Raw genomic sequence first — 16,395 nt, 5'->3', positions numbered from 1 at the left:
TTTGGGTAGAGCCTCCAGAAATCAGTTTTATAAGGCTTAAAATTTTTGAGTAACAAAGGTTAAAGAGGAACCTTACACTAAAGGGCTTCAGGAATGAAACTGTAAAAACCTGTACTAATACTGTTTAAAATAGTTAAGAAATAATGTGTTTTATATAAACCCTTTCTGATTTCAATAAAATAGCTGGTTGTAAAAGCCTAATGAGGCATCTGAATTTATTATATAGGAAAATCCTTCAAGTATTGATTTGTTCATGCGTCATAGCACTGTCCTGAAGCTTTCCTCTCCACCTGCAGGTTTTGGCAGCTGTATTCTCTACCAAAGAATCACTTTCCCATTTACATTGTATATTTTTCATTTAAGGTCCTAATTGCTTAACTTCATCCATGGAGGAGAATAGACTTTGCCTACTCAGATTCTGTTCTTTTTTCATTTTCCCTTGTTCCAGCTTTTTAACTGAAAAACTCTTTCTGCCAGTTCTTGTCCTAGCTTAAGAAATGATAATTTTACTTCTAGGAGTGTCACTCATTTTTACTCAGCCTAAGCATCATTATATCATAAGTACATCCCAATCCAGTGTGATCTGATGCTCGCTTGCTAAACAATGGGTGACTCTGTGTTTCCAGCACCTGTACCAACACTTCCAACTAATCCAGACAATTTCTCTTCTTAGTAGAAGAAAAACTGTTAAGTCATGTTTGGGATTCTCATTGCTACTGCTAACAAATTTTCCCTGACTAGCACAAGTGTTCAGTACTTTTTATCCATTATATACAAAAGAGCAAAAGCAAAGGGGCAAACGACAGTGCAAAACTTCCCAAAGTTGCAGTTCTGCTTTCCTTCTCAAAGGGATTTGTTGAGGACATAGATATTTCTCAGCTGTGGTTCTTTAGATATTTTTCTTTAAGAAGAACTGATTTGCTAAAAAGTCTTTTTTCTTCTTCCATGTATGTACAGTTTCAGAGAAGTCACCTCTGTTTCTCACAAAAAAATCCAGTGTATTTAAGAATTTTAAAGTAAGCAGTTTAAGTGATTGTTACCCACAGAAGTAATTTGGAGATACTGTGTTAATGAACAGTGTAAAATGCCATAATGTCTTTGGAAGGAATGTTCTTCCTAGGTCTAGTTGGCTTATTGACGTGCTTGTTATCTTTATGTAGAATATATGTGTATAGATTTTTGCATATAAAAGTTTACTTTGAAACATGAATGTCATTCAAGCTGTTGTCTTTCCATCTGCCGTATTTGAAAAAGCTTCCATCTACATTTGTTTTGATGCATTGTCTGCCTTTTTGGTCTGCTTGCCTGGTTTGCCTATTCGTAACAGCCCATTTGATTCAAGAAATTTAATGGAATAAGATAAGTGAAATCCTATTGTGGATTTGTTAACCTCTGTTGTAATACACTGAGAAATCGGTGAGCTGCATCACGATGTCTCAATCAGTTCTTAAATAAGTATGTAGCACAGGAGTTTTTGAAGCTTTTTCAGTCAAGTTTCAGAAGCAAAAGATGCATTTAAAAACACTGATTGCAAAAGTAACAAGAGGTAACTACAGTGGTTGTAATTTAAAAAAAAAAAAAAAGGCAAATAAAATTAGTTTTGCAGTTTGGTCAGTGGAATTGGTAGGGAAAATTTCAGAAAATGGAAGGAAAAAATAAGTCAAACAAAAATGTCATTTAATGTATTCAATTTCCCATTTTGGAGGAAGGAGTATCCAATGAAGAGTCCAGGCAACAAAGATTGATGTGCAACGATCATAAAGTTAATGTAGTGGGATGATTTTTGTGCTTTAAAACATGTCTCAAAAAATGGAGTAATGACTGAGATGTATAATAAAGCATGAAGAGGAGCTGAGAATGTCAATGGTAGATGTGTAATTCTCATGAGATTTCTCCTGTCTAGTAGATATAAAAACTAGTAGTGCTATTTATGAGTATACACAGTGTACATTTGTGCTGAAAACCTGCTTATCACACTGTGCAGAAATGCATTACGTGAGCAAAGCTTTTTTGACCTCTGTCAGATTTTCCTGATACCTTGGATTTTTTGAAAGAAGTGCTGGCACTGACGATACATTATACCTTTGAATAAAATTGAGTCTAACTGTGTGTAAAGGACAGTTAATACCACAAAACGTAGTGCTTTTAAGCTTATTGGCTTCAGCTGAATCTTAAAAACATTCAGATCTACTTTTTCTATAGCTGAATTACTTCTTTTATATGGTTTTCTGTTTTTCCTTAGAGTGAAATCAAGCAAGAGAAACAAAAGGCTGAAAAATGAGCTTGAGCTTGTCTGCCTTGTACCTCTGAATATAAAGATTCTATAGCACAAAGCAGAATTTATAATCTTTTAGATCTTTCATCTTCTCTGTTTTGAAGCCCTGCTTTATCATTTGTTTCTTTAGATGTTGTGTCCTTACTTTTGCCCTATATATAACAAAACAATTTTTTTTTTCCCTGTGGGAAGTAGTTTGGTTATAACTGAAACAGAAGTGTGCCATGTTTAAAAATAAGATGCTATTCAAGTTTTGCCAAGCATAACAGGATTCCCAGCAGTGGTAGATAGTATAAGTCTTTCACACTGCTGAAGCCGATTCTACTTTTTTAGCAATGAGTTGTAGATATTACTGTGTTCCTCTTTGGAATAATAATATATAATTTTATAATTGCATGTTAACATTAGTTTGTGAGCAAAATGTAATTGTCTATTGAAAACCACTTAATAAGGATTTAAAGAAAGAAAGCTTTTTAATATTTCAGGGCCATTCTTATCTTATTTTACTTTCTTTGTTTCCCAGAATATAGGTATTTCTATTTTCTGTTTAGTATGCAAGAGGGCCATAAAATAATGTGGCATTTGGGGAGCAGATAAATGCTGGCATTTGGAAACTTTTTTATTGTAAGAACACTACTATCAAAAACTACACAGGAGTTGTGATTTCTCATTCTGTGAATACTTTAATTAATATTTAATGGGAGGGAAGGTAAATATCAGGAGCTGCCATCTTAATTAAGACAGGTGAGGAAACTAAAAATGTTCTATGCCTTTATTTCTGGTCTTCAATGTACTCAAGATAAAAAGGCATGTTGATCCTTACAGCAAACAGATTGACAGCCATGAATTTCTTTACAGTTGGCCCTTCAAAATGGAGAATGCAAAATTCTGTCCGTTTTTGAAGACTATCAGGGTACAGTCAAAGCTGTGTTTCACTGCAGCAGCTAAATCCTGATGAAACTGTTGATTTGAGTCTTTGAGCATTAAGTATTTCATTTGTTCTGTTGGAACTTATTCTATAGGAAGTGTTTCTTTCACTTCTGTTCAATAGGTTTGGGCCAATTTATTGAGGCTAGAACTAAGGAACTCATCTACAAGCAGTAACTGCTTGCTTTCTTGTACAGAGCAATCATACATTTCCATTGTTGGAAGACAGTTGCTTATTAATTCTCAGTCAGAGGATGCTTCACTATAGTCTATGGAGAATCTGCAGTAAAAAGGGTGCAGTGGGTAGAAAAGGATCTGAAGTATTTTCAGATTTTAATGAAGTAAAATAATTCTTGATTAACTCTTCACAGTTCTAACATTCTTCACTTTCCAATTTTGATCTAACAATGGATTAAAATTACTGCAAAATTCAGCTGTTCTGAACAGAACAAATACTAGCCACTTGTAAAAGTGTTAGTAACGTTATTGATAATGTTGTTTAGCTGTTGATTTTGTTTATACCAGGAACAATGCTAATGTTTTGTTCTGTTGCAGTAGGCACCTTTTGGTTCACTTCTAATGTTGGCTTTGTGTATTGGATTAAGTAGTGTAACCCCAGAATAACTAATGTGTGTTCTGGTCTCATGAATACTGCAAATATGCAAATGGCAAATGAACTGAAGTCCTCGTTTCTGTTCTCATACAGCTATGAATAATTCCTGATACAGGAATACCTTTCCTAACTCATTCCTCCTAAACAAGATTTGTTGAATCATCTTTGTTTTCCAAAAAGGTTTACCTGAAACATTTTTTATACCAAGTGTTAAGTGTTGGAAGCGTCATTTTAGTCATATTTATGCTTCAGTCACGCAGATAAAGTGCTGAAGAACAACTCTGCCAGTGAAACTGTCTGATGTTTAATAAAGGGCAAAAAAAATGTGCTGTTACCCAAAAGATACAAAACAGTGAAATTCAATGAATGCTATCTGAATGCAGTGTAGCTTCTTAGAGTTCTGAAAAAAAATTTAAATCTCTCATCCCTTGAGATGCATAATAAAATTCATCAGGTAACCAGTTTATTGCAATGCTTTCCAAAACTGTGTTCTACTAGTCTGCAGATCTGGAGAGTCTGATCAGGAAAACAGAGGGTTCCTGCCTTATGGAAATGCTTAATCATCTCCCAGTATCTGTGCTTGCTTTGGCTTTTAAATTATTTTTTTTCTCTGTATTCATGCCTCCAATTATAGTTCCCATTGCCTTAGTTTGCCTGAATCAGTTTTCAGTAGTAAAAACACAAACTACTGACAGCTTCTTCTATTTGCCAGATTATTTTTTTTCCAAGTATTTTTATTCAGCAGCATTATTTATACACCTAGAAGTTTTCTTTTGGCCTGGCAACTTGCTGGCTTTAAATTCTTTCACTAAGCTCTATCTTCTGCTCTGATGGTGAATCAGGTCATTTCGCTGATGATTTTTTTTTCTTGAAGGTGACCAGTTGCCACAGAGGAAATCAGCACATTAGTTCACAGGTGATTGTGTCATTGTGACCTGACAGCTGTCACCTGAGCTTCCGGTTGCAGTGATGCCTTGTGTAGGTTTGGATGAGAGGGTCACTTCTTCTTGGCTGTTAGCTGTTGTCTTGCACTCTAGAACCTACATGCTCACCTGAGGGTAGCTAAAGTTACTTCTGTATGGCATTCCAAACATGATTCATTAGTAACCTAAAGCAGTGGTATCTGAATCTACAGCCAGCCAGTCTGCAGATTTGCTTTTCTCCGAGATACCTGGACAGTGTTGTTGCTCTTTAGTGCAAGTATCCTTAAAATCAAGGAGAGCCCACAGTTTCAGCATCCAGTGCTTACGGTGGATACATAGGGGTGCTTAGCATTGTGGGGTTCTTCATACAGGTTGTTGAGAGAATCTATGTGTGAGCTACAAGTAAATGCGTCATTCATTTATTATTTCCCTTTTTGGCAGTGCTATACTAGGTTGTGTTTTAAGTGGCCAAATGAACTTGGGTGCTGAAAATTGGGGGGGGTTTATTATTTTTTTTTTCTTCCCTCTCTTGTTTACTCTACTTTGCCTACAGCTGTTTTGTTTCAAGCTATTAGAGTTGTCTACTTCAAGGCAAACTGTTCTATTACATATTCAAGTAATGTTCAAAGCAAAGACTAAGGTACTGTATAAAGAGATTAATGACATTGTCAAGGAAAAAAAGTTGGCTGCAATGATCTCTAAGGAAACTGAAGTTTGGAAATGAGGTGTCTGCAGTTACATGTGGATTGTGAAGTTAGTGAAATTGGAAATGGGCCTCTGGTAAACCAGTCACTCATGACTGGATTTATGATTACTCAGTTGTGGTTAGTTACTGTCTTGACATATTCATAGTTGGTGAAGGAAAAGTAGGAAAAAGAAAGGAAAAGATCACCTTTTTCTCATTTGGTTACTTCAGGTTTTAATGTATTTTAATTCCAATCACGGTAGGCATCCTTGTATCAAATGGTGAAAGTGTCAGACCAGGTGGAGCAGAAATTATGACAGAGGGAAACTGATTTCTCCAGTTGCCTTGAAATGGCAACTGGGGGAATGACAGGCTTTGAAATGAGGAGCATATCTAGTGTGCCTGACTTGAATTGTTCTATATAAAGTATTGAGCAAAATTCTCCCAGGTACAAGCTGATAATTTGAAAACTTCATGGCGTATAGTATGTTTTCCGTAACTGACTGCAGTCAGAATTACACACTGAGCATGAACCTTGTGCCATGGACCTGTTCTGTCTTTGAGATTAATATTTTTTATGATCTTCCCAACCCTTTATGTGTAAAACATTTATTTTACAAAGTACAGAAGTAATTTATATCAGCATTATTTCTTTTTGCTATTTTCCTTGAGGTTGTAATCTAAACAGCACAGTTCAGGGATGAAAGTGACACTAAAACTTAGCTTTGAATGTCAGTGGTTCCTGATGGTATTTTCAGGTTTATCCTTTTTTAAATAAAAGGGATAAATAGATAAAAAGATGTCTGATAGTGCCCATTTTTTATTTTTTTTTTAGAACACATTTCTTCTAAAATAAAGATGAAAACTTCAAAACTACATCCTAGTTTATTTGACAGTCTCAGCATGCATATCCCAACTTGCATATGTATCTTTGGAGACCTGTATCAGCCTCTGCTAAATACTACTGGGTGTAGGGTTTTTTTGACATGTCAGCCTTACTTATGCACACTTTACATAACACTGTAATAATAATGCAGCACCTTGAGGTTTTAAAGCATCCATGGGAGGTTAGTTTGTAATTGATTTACAACTACTTTATTAATTTATTTTTCTCACACACTTTGTGAATTGAAAAATGTCAGGTTTTTATGTTCTTGCTGTTGTACTTGTTACCCAGCATTTCTGCACAAAAACTATGTTGTATATTGTCAAAACTACCAAACAGGATATCTTTTAACTTTCTTTGCCGGAACGTGCATCTATGTGGCATGCATAGTAGATGTAGCCCTGTTTAGTATAAAGGACTAGAGATGCTAATATGTTTTTTTTTTCTACACTTCTAGGACTTTCTAAAATTAAAAATTTGCATGCAGCTTTGAAAACTGAACACTGTTCTTTATTTACCTTTGATTTCAGAGTGTCAATAGTATACCATGTCCTGTGACTGCAGTCAGAACTTTACCCACCTTAGAAGTTAAACAAGCAGAAAGGCCTCCAAGCAAAAGCAAAGAGCCTCCTAGGGATGAAGAAAAAGAAAAGAAAAGAAAAAAACACAAGAAAAGATCTCGGTCAAGATCTCGATCACCATTCAAGTATCATTCATCATCTAAGTCCAGATCTAGATCACATTCAAAAGCAAAGCACTCACTTCCCACTGCTTATAGAACTGTCAGGCATTCAAGGTGGGTTTGGAAACCAAACATATTCTTTAGAGTTCTGTGTGGGCTAACACTTAAAATATTTTTTCACTTCTTTCCTTATGTAAACATCTTCATACCCGTTAGAGTGTAGTCACCTTGAAGACAGTAAATAAATATCATCAAATGTGGGAAGTCTTTGAAAATAGTTTTAATGAAATAATGAATTGATAATTTCTAATTACATAGTGCAAAATTTGTACCAGTAAATGCTTTTTCACTCTGTTCTGTGAAATATCTAGCAATAACATGTAAGAATGTTGTTGTAGCAGGAAGAGAACTTGCTAATAAGCCAGTGGCTGTTGCTGGAGTAAAATAACCAGACAAAATTAAGACAAGAAATAGAGTTTGTGAACCAGGTGGTTGAACAGCAAAGCTCCGAAGGAAGGCAAGCAATTGGGTAGCATGTGAAAAAAATATGATGGATGAGTGGCAGGTGAGAGATGACAGGAATCCAAGCAGGGTGAAAATAAGAGTTCATGAGGAATGGAGACTGTAGGAGAATCTACTGGAGCTAATCTTTTTATGTCATGTTGAGTGTGCTTCCTGGCACAAATTAAATAACAGACACATAAAACCTGTAACATGAATCAGCACAACACCTTACTAAATCTGGTTGGTTATTTCCTAGGTAAGCTGTTGAATTCAACAACCTGAGAAGTCCAGTAAGGTTGCTGGTAGCTAGCTGAATTTTAAAATTGTTTCAGAACAACTGCACCCCATTCTTTGTTTGAACTTGAGACGTTCTCATTGGTGCTGAGTGGGTGCCTGTTGCCTTTTAGCTTTTTGCAGGCTATGTGAAATGCTTTTAGTGGCAATTATCTCAGATGAGAGACCTGTTAGAAATGTGAATGTACCTTCTATCTATGCATTTCACAAGAACATGGTTAAATCTAAACTTCTGCCCCAGGACCTCTTGTAATTCAACTGTAATTAATACTTTTCTCCTGTGTCTGGTACTTAATGTAGTGACTGTATTGGTTTACTTTCAGGTAGTCAGTAAAGGCAAGCAAGTTTTATGCAGGATGCATCAAGTGTCTCCTCATCTGGAAGATGATTTTGTTCTATTTGGCCTCAGCTAGAGTACTCTGTCCAGTTTTGTGCATCCTTTATAAGGAGGAATTAGATCAACTGGAGCAAGTTTAAAGAGAATCATAAAACATTTTCAGAATAAAAAAAAAAAAAAAAAAAGAAAAAGAAGGAGTTAGAAAAATGGTTTGGGAAGACTGAAGGAAGATGAAATGAATCTTCATGTACACTAAAAAAGAGGGTATAGAACATTCTTCTTTAGTCCTTGGGTTTTGGACAATAAATAATGGATTTTAATTGGTAACAGAGAGACTAGAAAGCATTTCACACTGTTTTGGTGGTAAAGGTAGTTAATACAGTTTGTGAATGCTCCATTGTGGGAAATTTCTGTATCAGGAATTATAGTTCAAAGAATATTGAATAGTCTTACTTATTGAAGGTTTTTCTAGCCTTGCCTTTCTAAGTAAAGTCCCCATGGTCTCACATTGTACAAGAAATTGTGATGATTGAAAGTTTGCTTTGTTGAAGGTGTTTGCTATGCCTTAACATAGTCACTGGATTTCCAAAATTAAAGGTCTTGCTCCTGAAACCAGAAAATTTGTAATCAAGAGTGGGAGGCTGATTCATAAACCAGTCAGATACCAATGTGTTTTGTCTCTCAAATGTTCAGGCAGAAATAATGCCTTGACCAAAAAAAGATAAATGTTGCTGTCTTGCTAGAAGACACAACTGCTTTTCCTTCATTTTTTGATTTATGTATGTATTTAGTGTTGATTCAGGAAAAATTATTTCCACATGTTGTCTCATTCAAAACATTGCCCCTTTCACATATCTCTGCTCTTCAGTTTTCCCAGTGCTTCAGGTAGAACAGAATTTTTTTCCTAGATGCCCAGAACACTGTATGTTACAGCTTCCTGCTGAATGAATAGTTATGGAAAGACTCGTATCCTCCTGGGATAAAGTGTAAACTATTTGCAGAGGTTAATGTGTTCATCTTGTAGTAAATGGATGACACTTGGAAATAGTCTGTTGTGTGGACATCAGTGCTAAATTACACTGAAACATCCCTATTTTGAGTAACTGTGGCTTTAATATCTCAGACAATGTTTTGTGGTTTAGATTTTGTTGCCTTCTTCTGTTCAAAGTGTTTATTGTAATCTACAAATATCAATACAAAGTGATCTTGATGCTTTATTTTATCTCAAGAGGGGACTGAAAAAGGCTGAAAATTTCCTTTTTTGTAGTAATTACTGCTCCAACTCCTGTTAATCAAATAATTTAGAATAACAAACAAGATCTTTTTCTTAATATTTCATAACTTTCTTAGAGTAGCCTATTAAGTTTGAAGTATCTGCACAGTGAATATAAGTATTTTGGACTTGAAGTTAAACTATTATATTTAAATTAATTGTGACAGACAAAAGAGGAGCTTGGCAATGAATTGTAATCTTCAAGTTGCAATAATGAGCACTCAACATGTACTCTGTGTTTGGGCATTTTGTGAGTTTTCCTTATGAACATCAGTTAAGCTTCTGCTTAAAACCACTTTGTGAGTAGTTACTGTTTATGGTATAAGATGTTTCAATAAGTAAGTTTATAAACCATCTTTACCGTATAACTTACTGTGACAAGTTAATATGGAATGAGATGTGGGAAGTGAAGTTAAACACAGAAATTTGTAGTAGTTTTCTTTGTTCTTTATTCAAGTGATGTTCAGTATACTTTTTAAGTTTTTTTTTCTTTTTAGTTGGTATACCTTAAGTTTTTTTTCCAAAGTGCATGTTGTGCTTAGAAATCCCACAGATGAACTTTGCAATGTACTTCTCTGTATATAATATTATAGCACTTGTTTATAATTTAATTTTGGATTGTTAGAGTTTTAGAGGCTCTGCTTCATTTAAAAATAGTTTTTGGAGGTAAAATACAATTTTCCTACTATTGCATTTTCGAATGCAACTTCCAGCCATATTAAATTTGAAAAATTCTGTTCAAGTAAGATGAAGTTAATTCAAAGCATGTTTGGATATTCATTTTTCTGGGTAGCACAGCCAAACCTGTTTATCAGAAATAAGTTTTTAAAAATTGTAGCTACGTAAGGAACCCAGATATATTGGCTTAATTGTGGCATGTTGTGTGCTATTAACAATTTTCTATAGAAATACTTTTTTTTTTTCTGGAACAAAATTTAGTCCCATAAAACTCCTGATATTGTACTGTTTTAATTCTAGACCAACACGACTGATTAATGTTAAACAAAAGTCATGGAATAAGTAAACCATGTCCAAAAGTGCTGTAAGGTTGATTGAAGGTGTTGTTCCCAAAGAGGTCATTAGTTCTTACAAATAAGTACTTACTGTCAAAGATGGGTCACATTGTTTAAATCGGCCTTTGGTACCTTTCTGTCAGCTGTAGTAAATACTTCACCATTGTCTTTTTTTCTAATGGACTCCCAAGCAGCATTGGAAGTTTGATTTGAAAAGCCCGGGCAGTGGGGCTCTTAAAGAAGTGCAGGTTGTTGGTCGCTGGTGTTCTCAGTGCTGTTCCAGCTGAGCAGTTAGGCTTCACAGCTGGTTGGCAGTAAGTGTAAATAATGGCAACGTTTATCTGTATCTCTGTTTTATCTGTCCTGCCAGTAGATCTTTGCAGTACATGATCTAATGATGTATTTGTATGTGTGAGCGTGGTCTGTGTGTGTATGGGCGAGGAGAGGAAGGGAAGCGAAGCACTCGTTACGTGCCAAGTGGTTTAGTGAGATGGTTGGGTGAAATTTGGTGCTCATTTTGAGCTAGAGATGGAAAGTCTAAACTTATCTTTGATATTGATGATTTTTCTTTGTGCTGTCTAATAATACGGTAGAATGAAGCCACATAATGTATCCAGTTAATGAGTTATAAACAGCAATTAGTAGTGGCATACTTTATTAACAGGTTACTTTTCAGTAAGTTTGGGTAGAGTTACACCTGTATGTGTGTTTCTGTGAAACTTTTTGCCTCAACATTAGGAATTTGAGAGACTTGGAAGTAGCTGTTCTTTGTAAAAAAGGTTGGCTAAGGTTGTTTGTTGCTTTTTTTTTGTTTGTTTTCCTCCTTCCGGGCTGATTTTCTTACTGCTGAGGCAGCATCTGTGTTCACATAGTTTTGATTCCTATTTTGTAGTGAGACATGCCAAGCTTTGTAACCCTTTGAACTTTTGGGATCCTACTAAGCACAAGGGATATTGCCTTTAAGGGAATAGAGTGCCTTTTGAAATAACAGTCTAATTAAAGTAATAATCTATGTATTGCCATAAAACTGTTGAGCTGTTCTTAACTGCTTGAAACTAATGCCAAAGTTCTTAACATTTGATGATTGGAAGAATGTTGTAGAACCACAAATGTGAGTTCATGAAAATGAAGCTAACACCTTTTTCTTTCTGATTGTTTGGACTTTTTTTAGGCTGGTCCATATAGACATGTTTCACTAAGGTTCAGCTTTTGGTTAAGGGACTGAGCCTTTTCAGGATTCTAGTTAATACCAAAACTAGCACATTTTATTCTGAATGTGAAGTGTGTGCCTCCATATCACAGACTCACAGCATCCACAGGGACACTGAGCATGGAGCCGAGTCTGAGCAGCTCATCAATGGCAGCAGCAACAGAGCGGGAAAATTATCAGGCAACTTCGACAACGAAAAGATTTCACTGCTGGAGCTCTTTTGAGGGAAATCCTGGTAAAATGTCAAGGTGTCTGACTGACCCCAAACTTTATAATCTGTTGGTTTTTTTCCTTTTTTAATCCTTCTGAATGGCCTGGTAAAGATCAGATTTCTAAGTGACAAAGCAGTTAATTTGCAATGTTTAACTGCCATTGTGATTACCTTTTTTCATTTTCAGTTGATCTCTTTTGTTGGAGGTGTAAGAGAAGTGGCTCAGGAGTGTGAGTGTATATGTATATTACATACATGTGGTGAGAGTCTGCAGAAAATCAGTTAATTCAGAAATGGCTTGTCTTTTAGTCACTGCTAGTTAGGTATTTTTAAGAATATGAATGTTTGGTATACATGGAATGACATACCTATACTAAGCCTTTAAAATAAATAATCAAATAGAAGTAAAATTATTAGAACTATATACTTTAGTGAAGACAAAACTAACTTCTACTACCAGGAGTTTTGGGTGAATTTGGGGTTCGGGGTTCCTTTCTTTTTTTCCAAGCTGGATTGCTGAATTGCCCCCTTCTCCATCATCCCTCTTCCCCTTCATCTCATAGGACTTATTTCTTTTGTTTTGTTATTAAGGAATACTCAGGTTTTACTTGCACATCCCCTTAATTCCAAATCATAGAGAAAACAAGTTAAGCTCTGAAGTTGATTTCTGATCTTAACTGGGCATTTCTTTTTTCTCTCTTGATATCTTTCTCTATCTCTCTTTCACTCTTCTAGGAAAAAATATCTCAAGTCAAAGCGTTAGTTGCAAACAACGCTCGTCATGGCTTGTTGGTCACTAGCACAGGTGAAAATACTGGCTGTTCTAGGTTACTCTGCCGCATTAGGGACAAAGTTTCCTGGACTTGTCAGTGTTGGAAATGTGCTGAAAACAAAAATTTGTATTTATCTCTATGATGCAGCAGTTCTAATAACATACCAGTAATTTGAGGAGACAAAGTGAGGCCTGACAATCCCAGGCTTCGAACTGAATTGGAGTTCTGCAGACCAATGTTAATGAACTCTGGTGCCACATAAGGTGGCTGGACTAAAGTAAAACTTTCCCACCTACTAATGCAGAATTCACATTAAAACACAATATAAAAAAATGACAGAGGTTTTTTCTCCCCTATTGGGAGCGAAAAGCAATGGATAACTACATCCTAAATGTGTAAGACATTTTTTGGCAGCTGACAATTCTTGGAGACTAAACACCCATGTGGGTATAAAATAGGCATTTGAAAGGTGTTAGGTTTGCATTTGGTGACAGCACAATTCCGCTGAAATAAAAGGAATGAAATAAGTAACTAAAAGCAAGCTTTTGGATGTTTTTTTCCTGCTCAGGTCACGATCAAGATCACCTAGGAGAAGGGCTCACACACCGGAGAGGCGGAGAGATGAAAGAAGCATTCCAACAGCTTATCGCATTAGTAATAGTCCTGGGAATAGCAGGAAACGCCCACGGTCCAAGTAGGTATAGCTGGTCCTGGAGAAGGTTGTCCTGGCATCCTAAGAGACTTCAAACATTGCCTCATCTGACTGCCTAGGTAGAACTTAGGATTTTTATTTTCTGGAACTTCACAGACAAATACTTCTGTGGAGAACAAAACAATAGTAACAGCACTCATTCTTCTTCCCCCTTCTTATATATGTTTGAAGACTAAATGTACAAACAAATCAGTGAAGGTTAATACACTACTGTGTCCAAGCTGTGAGAGTTCAAATTTTATTTCAACTTCCCTATTTCCTCTTGTTGGGTTATTTTCTCATGCTCTGCATGTGCAAGCTGTATGACCTCTGCTCAGGTCTGCACAATTTTCTAAAACTAGAAAATTGATAGACACGTTCATTCAGTTGTTATGATGTTTGTTCATCATAATCTGAGATGAAAAACACCAGAAAAGCATACTGAAAAATATTCTTCTTGCATGGTGAGTGTTTGCTTAGATTTTCAAGAGTTAAGTATGAAATGTGTTCCACAGCTTGATTATATGATGATGTTTTAAGAAGCAGAGCAATTACAGTACATCATTAGCTAGTCAAGGAATAACTTCGTAGCTGATGTTTTTTGTAAAGTCTTGAGAATGTTAGAGGCCAGTAGAGCTGTGGGGTTTTTCTTCTGCCACTTAATGCAAAATAAAAGTGTAAGAAGGTTTTGCAATTTTAAGGCTTGAATATTAAGTTATATATAAAAATCAGCTATTTGCATGATAAATTCTAAGCACCAGAGGTGTACAGTGTTTATAGGGAATTTAGTACGTTATAGCATAGCTGCTTTAAAGTAGCAAATTCCTAAGAAGACCAAAATAAAGGAACCAATATTAATGAAACAAAGAATGAGTCAATAATGAACACATCAGGTACATGTAAATCCTTTGTTCCTACTGTCACAGCGACAAACACTTGTATAACTTGATTTCCAAATTATAAACAGTTTGCACTTAAAACATATTGCTAGGTCTGGGTTTGTTTGACTGGCACACAAGAGCTTGCTTGTAATTTTAAGCCTGCAATTCATTTTGTTACAGACTGAGTCACAAGAAAAGGGGTAATTTATTTTAAAAAGCAAGCAAACCAACTATGGATTTGCCTTTTAGATCATTTACACAGCTATGACTCCATGGTTTCTTCATTTATGAGCTAGGAAGATTGTAAGGGATATAAACTCTTACATTTCTCATTATATTCTAAGTGTCTGATGTTGTTTGGTAAGGAACTTCCCTGTGGCAAAGTTATTCTGCAAATCTCCAATGAAAGACTTCTTGTTCTCATCCTGCAAACTACCAGATACTAGCCAGTAGCTCCTGTGTACCCAGGAAGCAGCATTCCAAGTGAGAACCTCAGGTACTAGTAGCTGCCTTATGTAATATGTTTAAAAGAGCTGCTGGGAAAGTATTTTGCAGAACCATGAAAGTGCAGTGTTGGGGTAAGACTCTAATGCTTCTGAGTGCAGGAGAAGTGTCCTGTGGAAAAAGGCTACATCAGCTTTTAGCAGTGTGAAAAGGAACTTCAACTGGGCTAGTGTAATACTGCTTTAAATATCCTCTAATAAAACATTTTCATCTCACAGAAGTCCTCATGAAAAGAAGAAGAAGAGGCGGTCTAGATCACGTACCAAGTCCAAAGCTAGATCTCCTTCACCATCCATGTCACCAGGCAGACCATCCACACACAAAAATTCTGTACATTCAACTAGTGTCTCTCCTGTGGAGAGCAGAGAATCCAGCCAGGAACGCTCCAGGTAATATGCTCTTTTACTGTAATAATGTGCTGATGTCTTTTGACTGTGAGTGTGGGTTTTGACTTACCTTACATGGTGAGAAGCTCTGTATGTGTCGTGTGCACAGTAAAAGCAGAAGACACTGGGAGGGCAGCAGTGTGCATCAGTCTAATGAAGACATTGGTTGTCTGTTGCCTACTCCACATACTCTTACAGGGAAACTGGTGCAGAAAATTCTGCAACCTAAATCTAAGTTAGAAGCTGGAAACTCACAAAATCAGATAACTCTTTGAATTAATATTTTAATAGTGTTTTGAATTGTGTGTGCAAGATTCATAATTAAATTATTTCTGCGGTATGTAGAGCTGTCCTGTAAAATATTCCTAGGCTGTTCAGCTTCCTCTGTATTAGTTGTACAAGTGACTCTTCTGATTGTGACCTATGGCATCTAGGTGAATGAGGGAAATGTCGACTAACGTGAGAGACTTGTACAATAAAGCCCAAAATCGTGATGCGGAGTGAAATGCATTTTTAAAACCTCTACTATAAATTTCTCATTCTAATTTTACTTTTTCAGGGGAGTTTCTCAGGAAAAAGATGGCCAAATCTCTTCAGCAATTGTGTCTTCAGTGCAGAGTAAAATCACTCAGGTACAAGTAAACAAATCCAGTGTGTCCATTGCATTGTTTTCTTCTCTTGCTACCTTGTACAATTTGCATATGATGTAGAGACATGAAGAAGAACAATAATGAACTTCTGTTTGCTTATGAGAGCAACAATTTTGTTGCAACTCTACCTACTATCCTTTGAAGTTTAATCAAGCCTCTAAAGACCAAGCTAAATTCATAGGCTGCAGTATTTGAAAACTTTAAAAACGTATGCCATTCTCACAGTGGTGATTGGTTAATGTATTTCTTGGGTTAAATATTGTTTATGGCATAGCATTTGCTAGTTTACTATTAATCTGCTTGCTTTAAGTGGAGGTGTAAGAGGAGGAAAGATTACTGTATTAAAATACAGTTCTTAGTTACTATTTGCAAAAAGTAATGGCCCAAAGAAATGTAATTTAACTAATTATTAGTAAGTATTTAACTAATTATTAGTAAGGTTAATTTGCTGCCTATGTGCTGGCTGACCCTGACCAATTCAGTATTTTGTCTCACTCAAATCCTTCTGTCTGTAAAGTGGAATAATAATGCTGATGTCCCCTGTGAATTGTTTTTGAGAGCTTCAGATGAAAAAGGCTTTAAAAGATCTAAGGATCTTAGGCACAAATGCAACATAAATGACTTAAATTAAGTAACTTGAATTCGTTACTGATACACACTTTTTGTTTTGTGATCTT

General features: G+C 35.9%; 1 protein-coding gene across 3 annotated transcripts in view; it reads left to right on the top strand.

The window, feature by feature from the left end:
- The window catches only part of SFSWAP (splicing factor SWAP), a 39,336-nt gene that overhangs the window by 21,939 nt on the left and 1,002 nt on the right, over positions 1–16,395 (top strand). For 2 of the 3 annotated variants that reach the window (XM_051633779.1, XM_051633782.1), the window contains 5 exons: positions 6,840–7,105; positions 11,715–11,870; positions 13,175–13,300; positions 14,901–15,071; positions 15,628–15,700. In XM_051633779.1, the coding sequence (XP_051489739.1) occupies positions 6,840–7,105; positions 11,715–11,870; positions 13,175–13,300; positions 14,901–15,071; positions 15,628–15,700 (792 nt within the window). The remainder of the gene's footprint in view (positions 1–6,839; positions 7,106–11,714; positions 11,871–13,174; positions 13,301–14,900; positions 15,072–15,627; positions 15,701–16,395) is intronic. The other variant, XM_051633781.1, reaches the window with a different exon arrangement.

The sequence above is a fragment of the Apus apus genome, chromosome 16, assembly GCF_020740795.1.
Source record: "Apus apus isolate bApuApu2 chromosome 16, bApuApu2.pri.cur, whole genome shotgun sequence".
NCBI classification, from domain to species: Eukaryota; Metazoa; Chordata; class Aves; order Apodiformes; family Apodidae; genus Apus; species Apus apus.
This window is presented reverse-complemented; position numbering and strand designations above follow the sequence as displayed.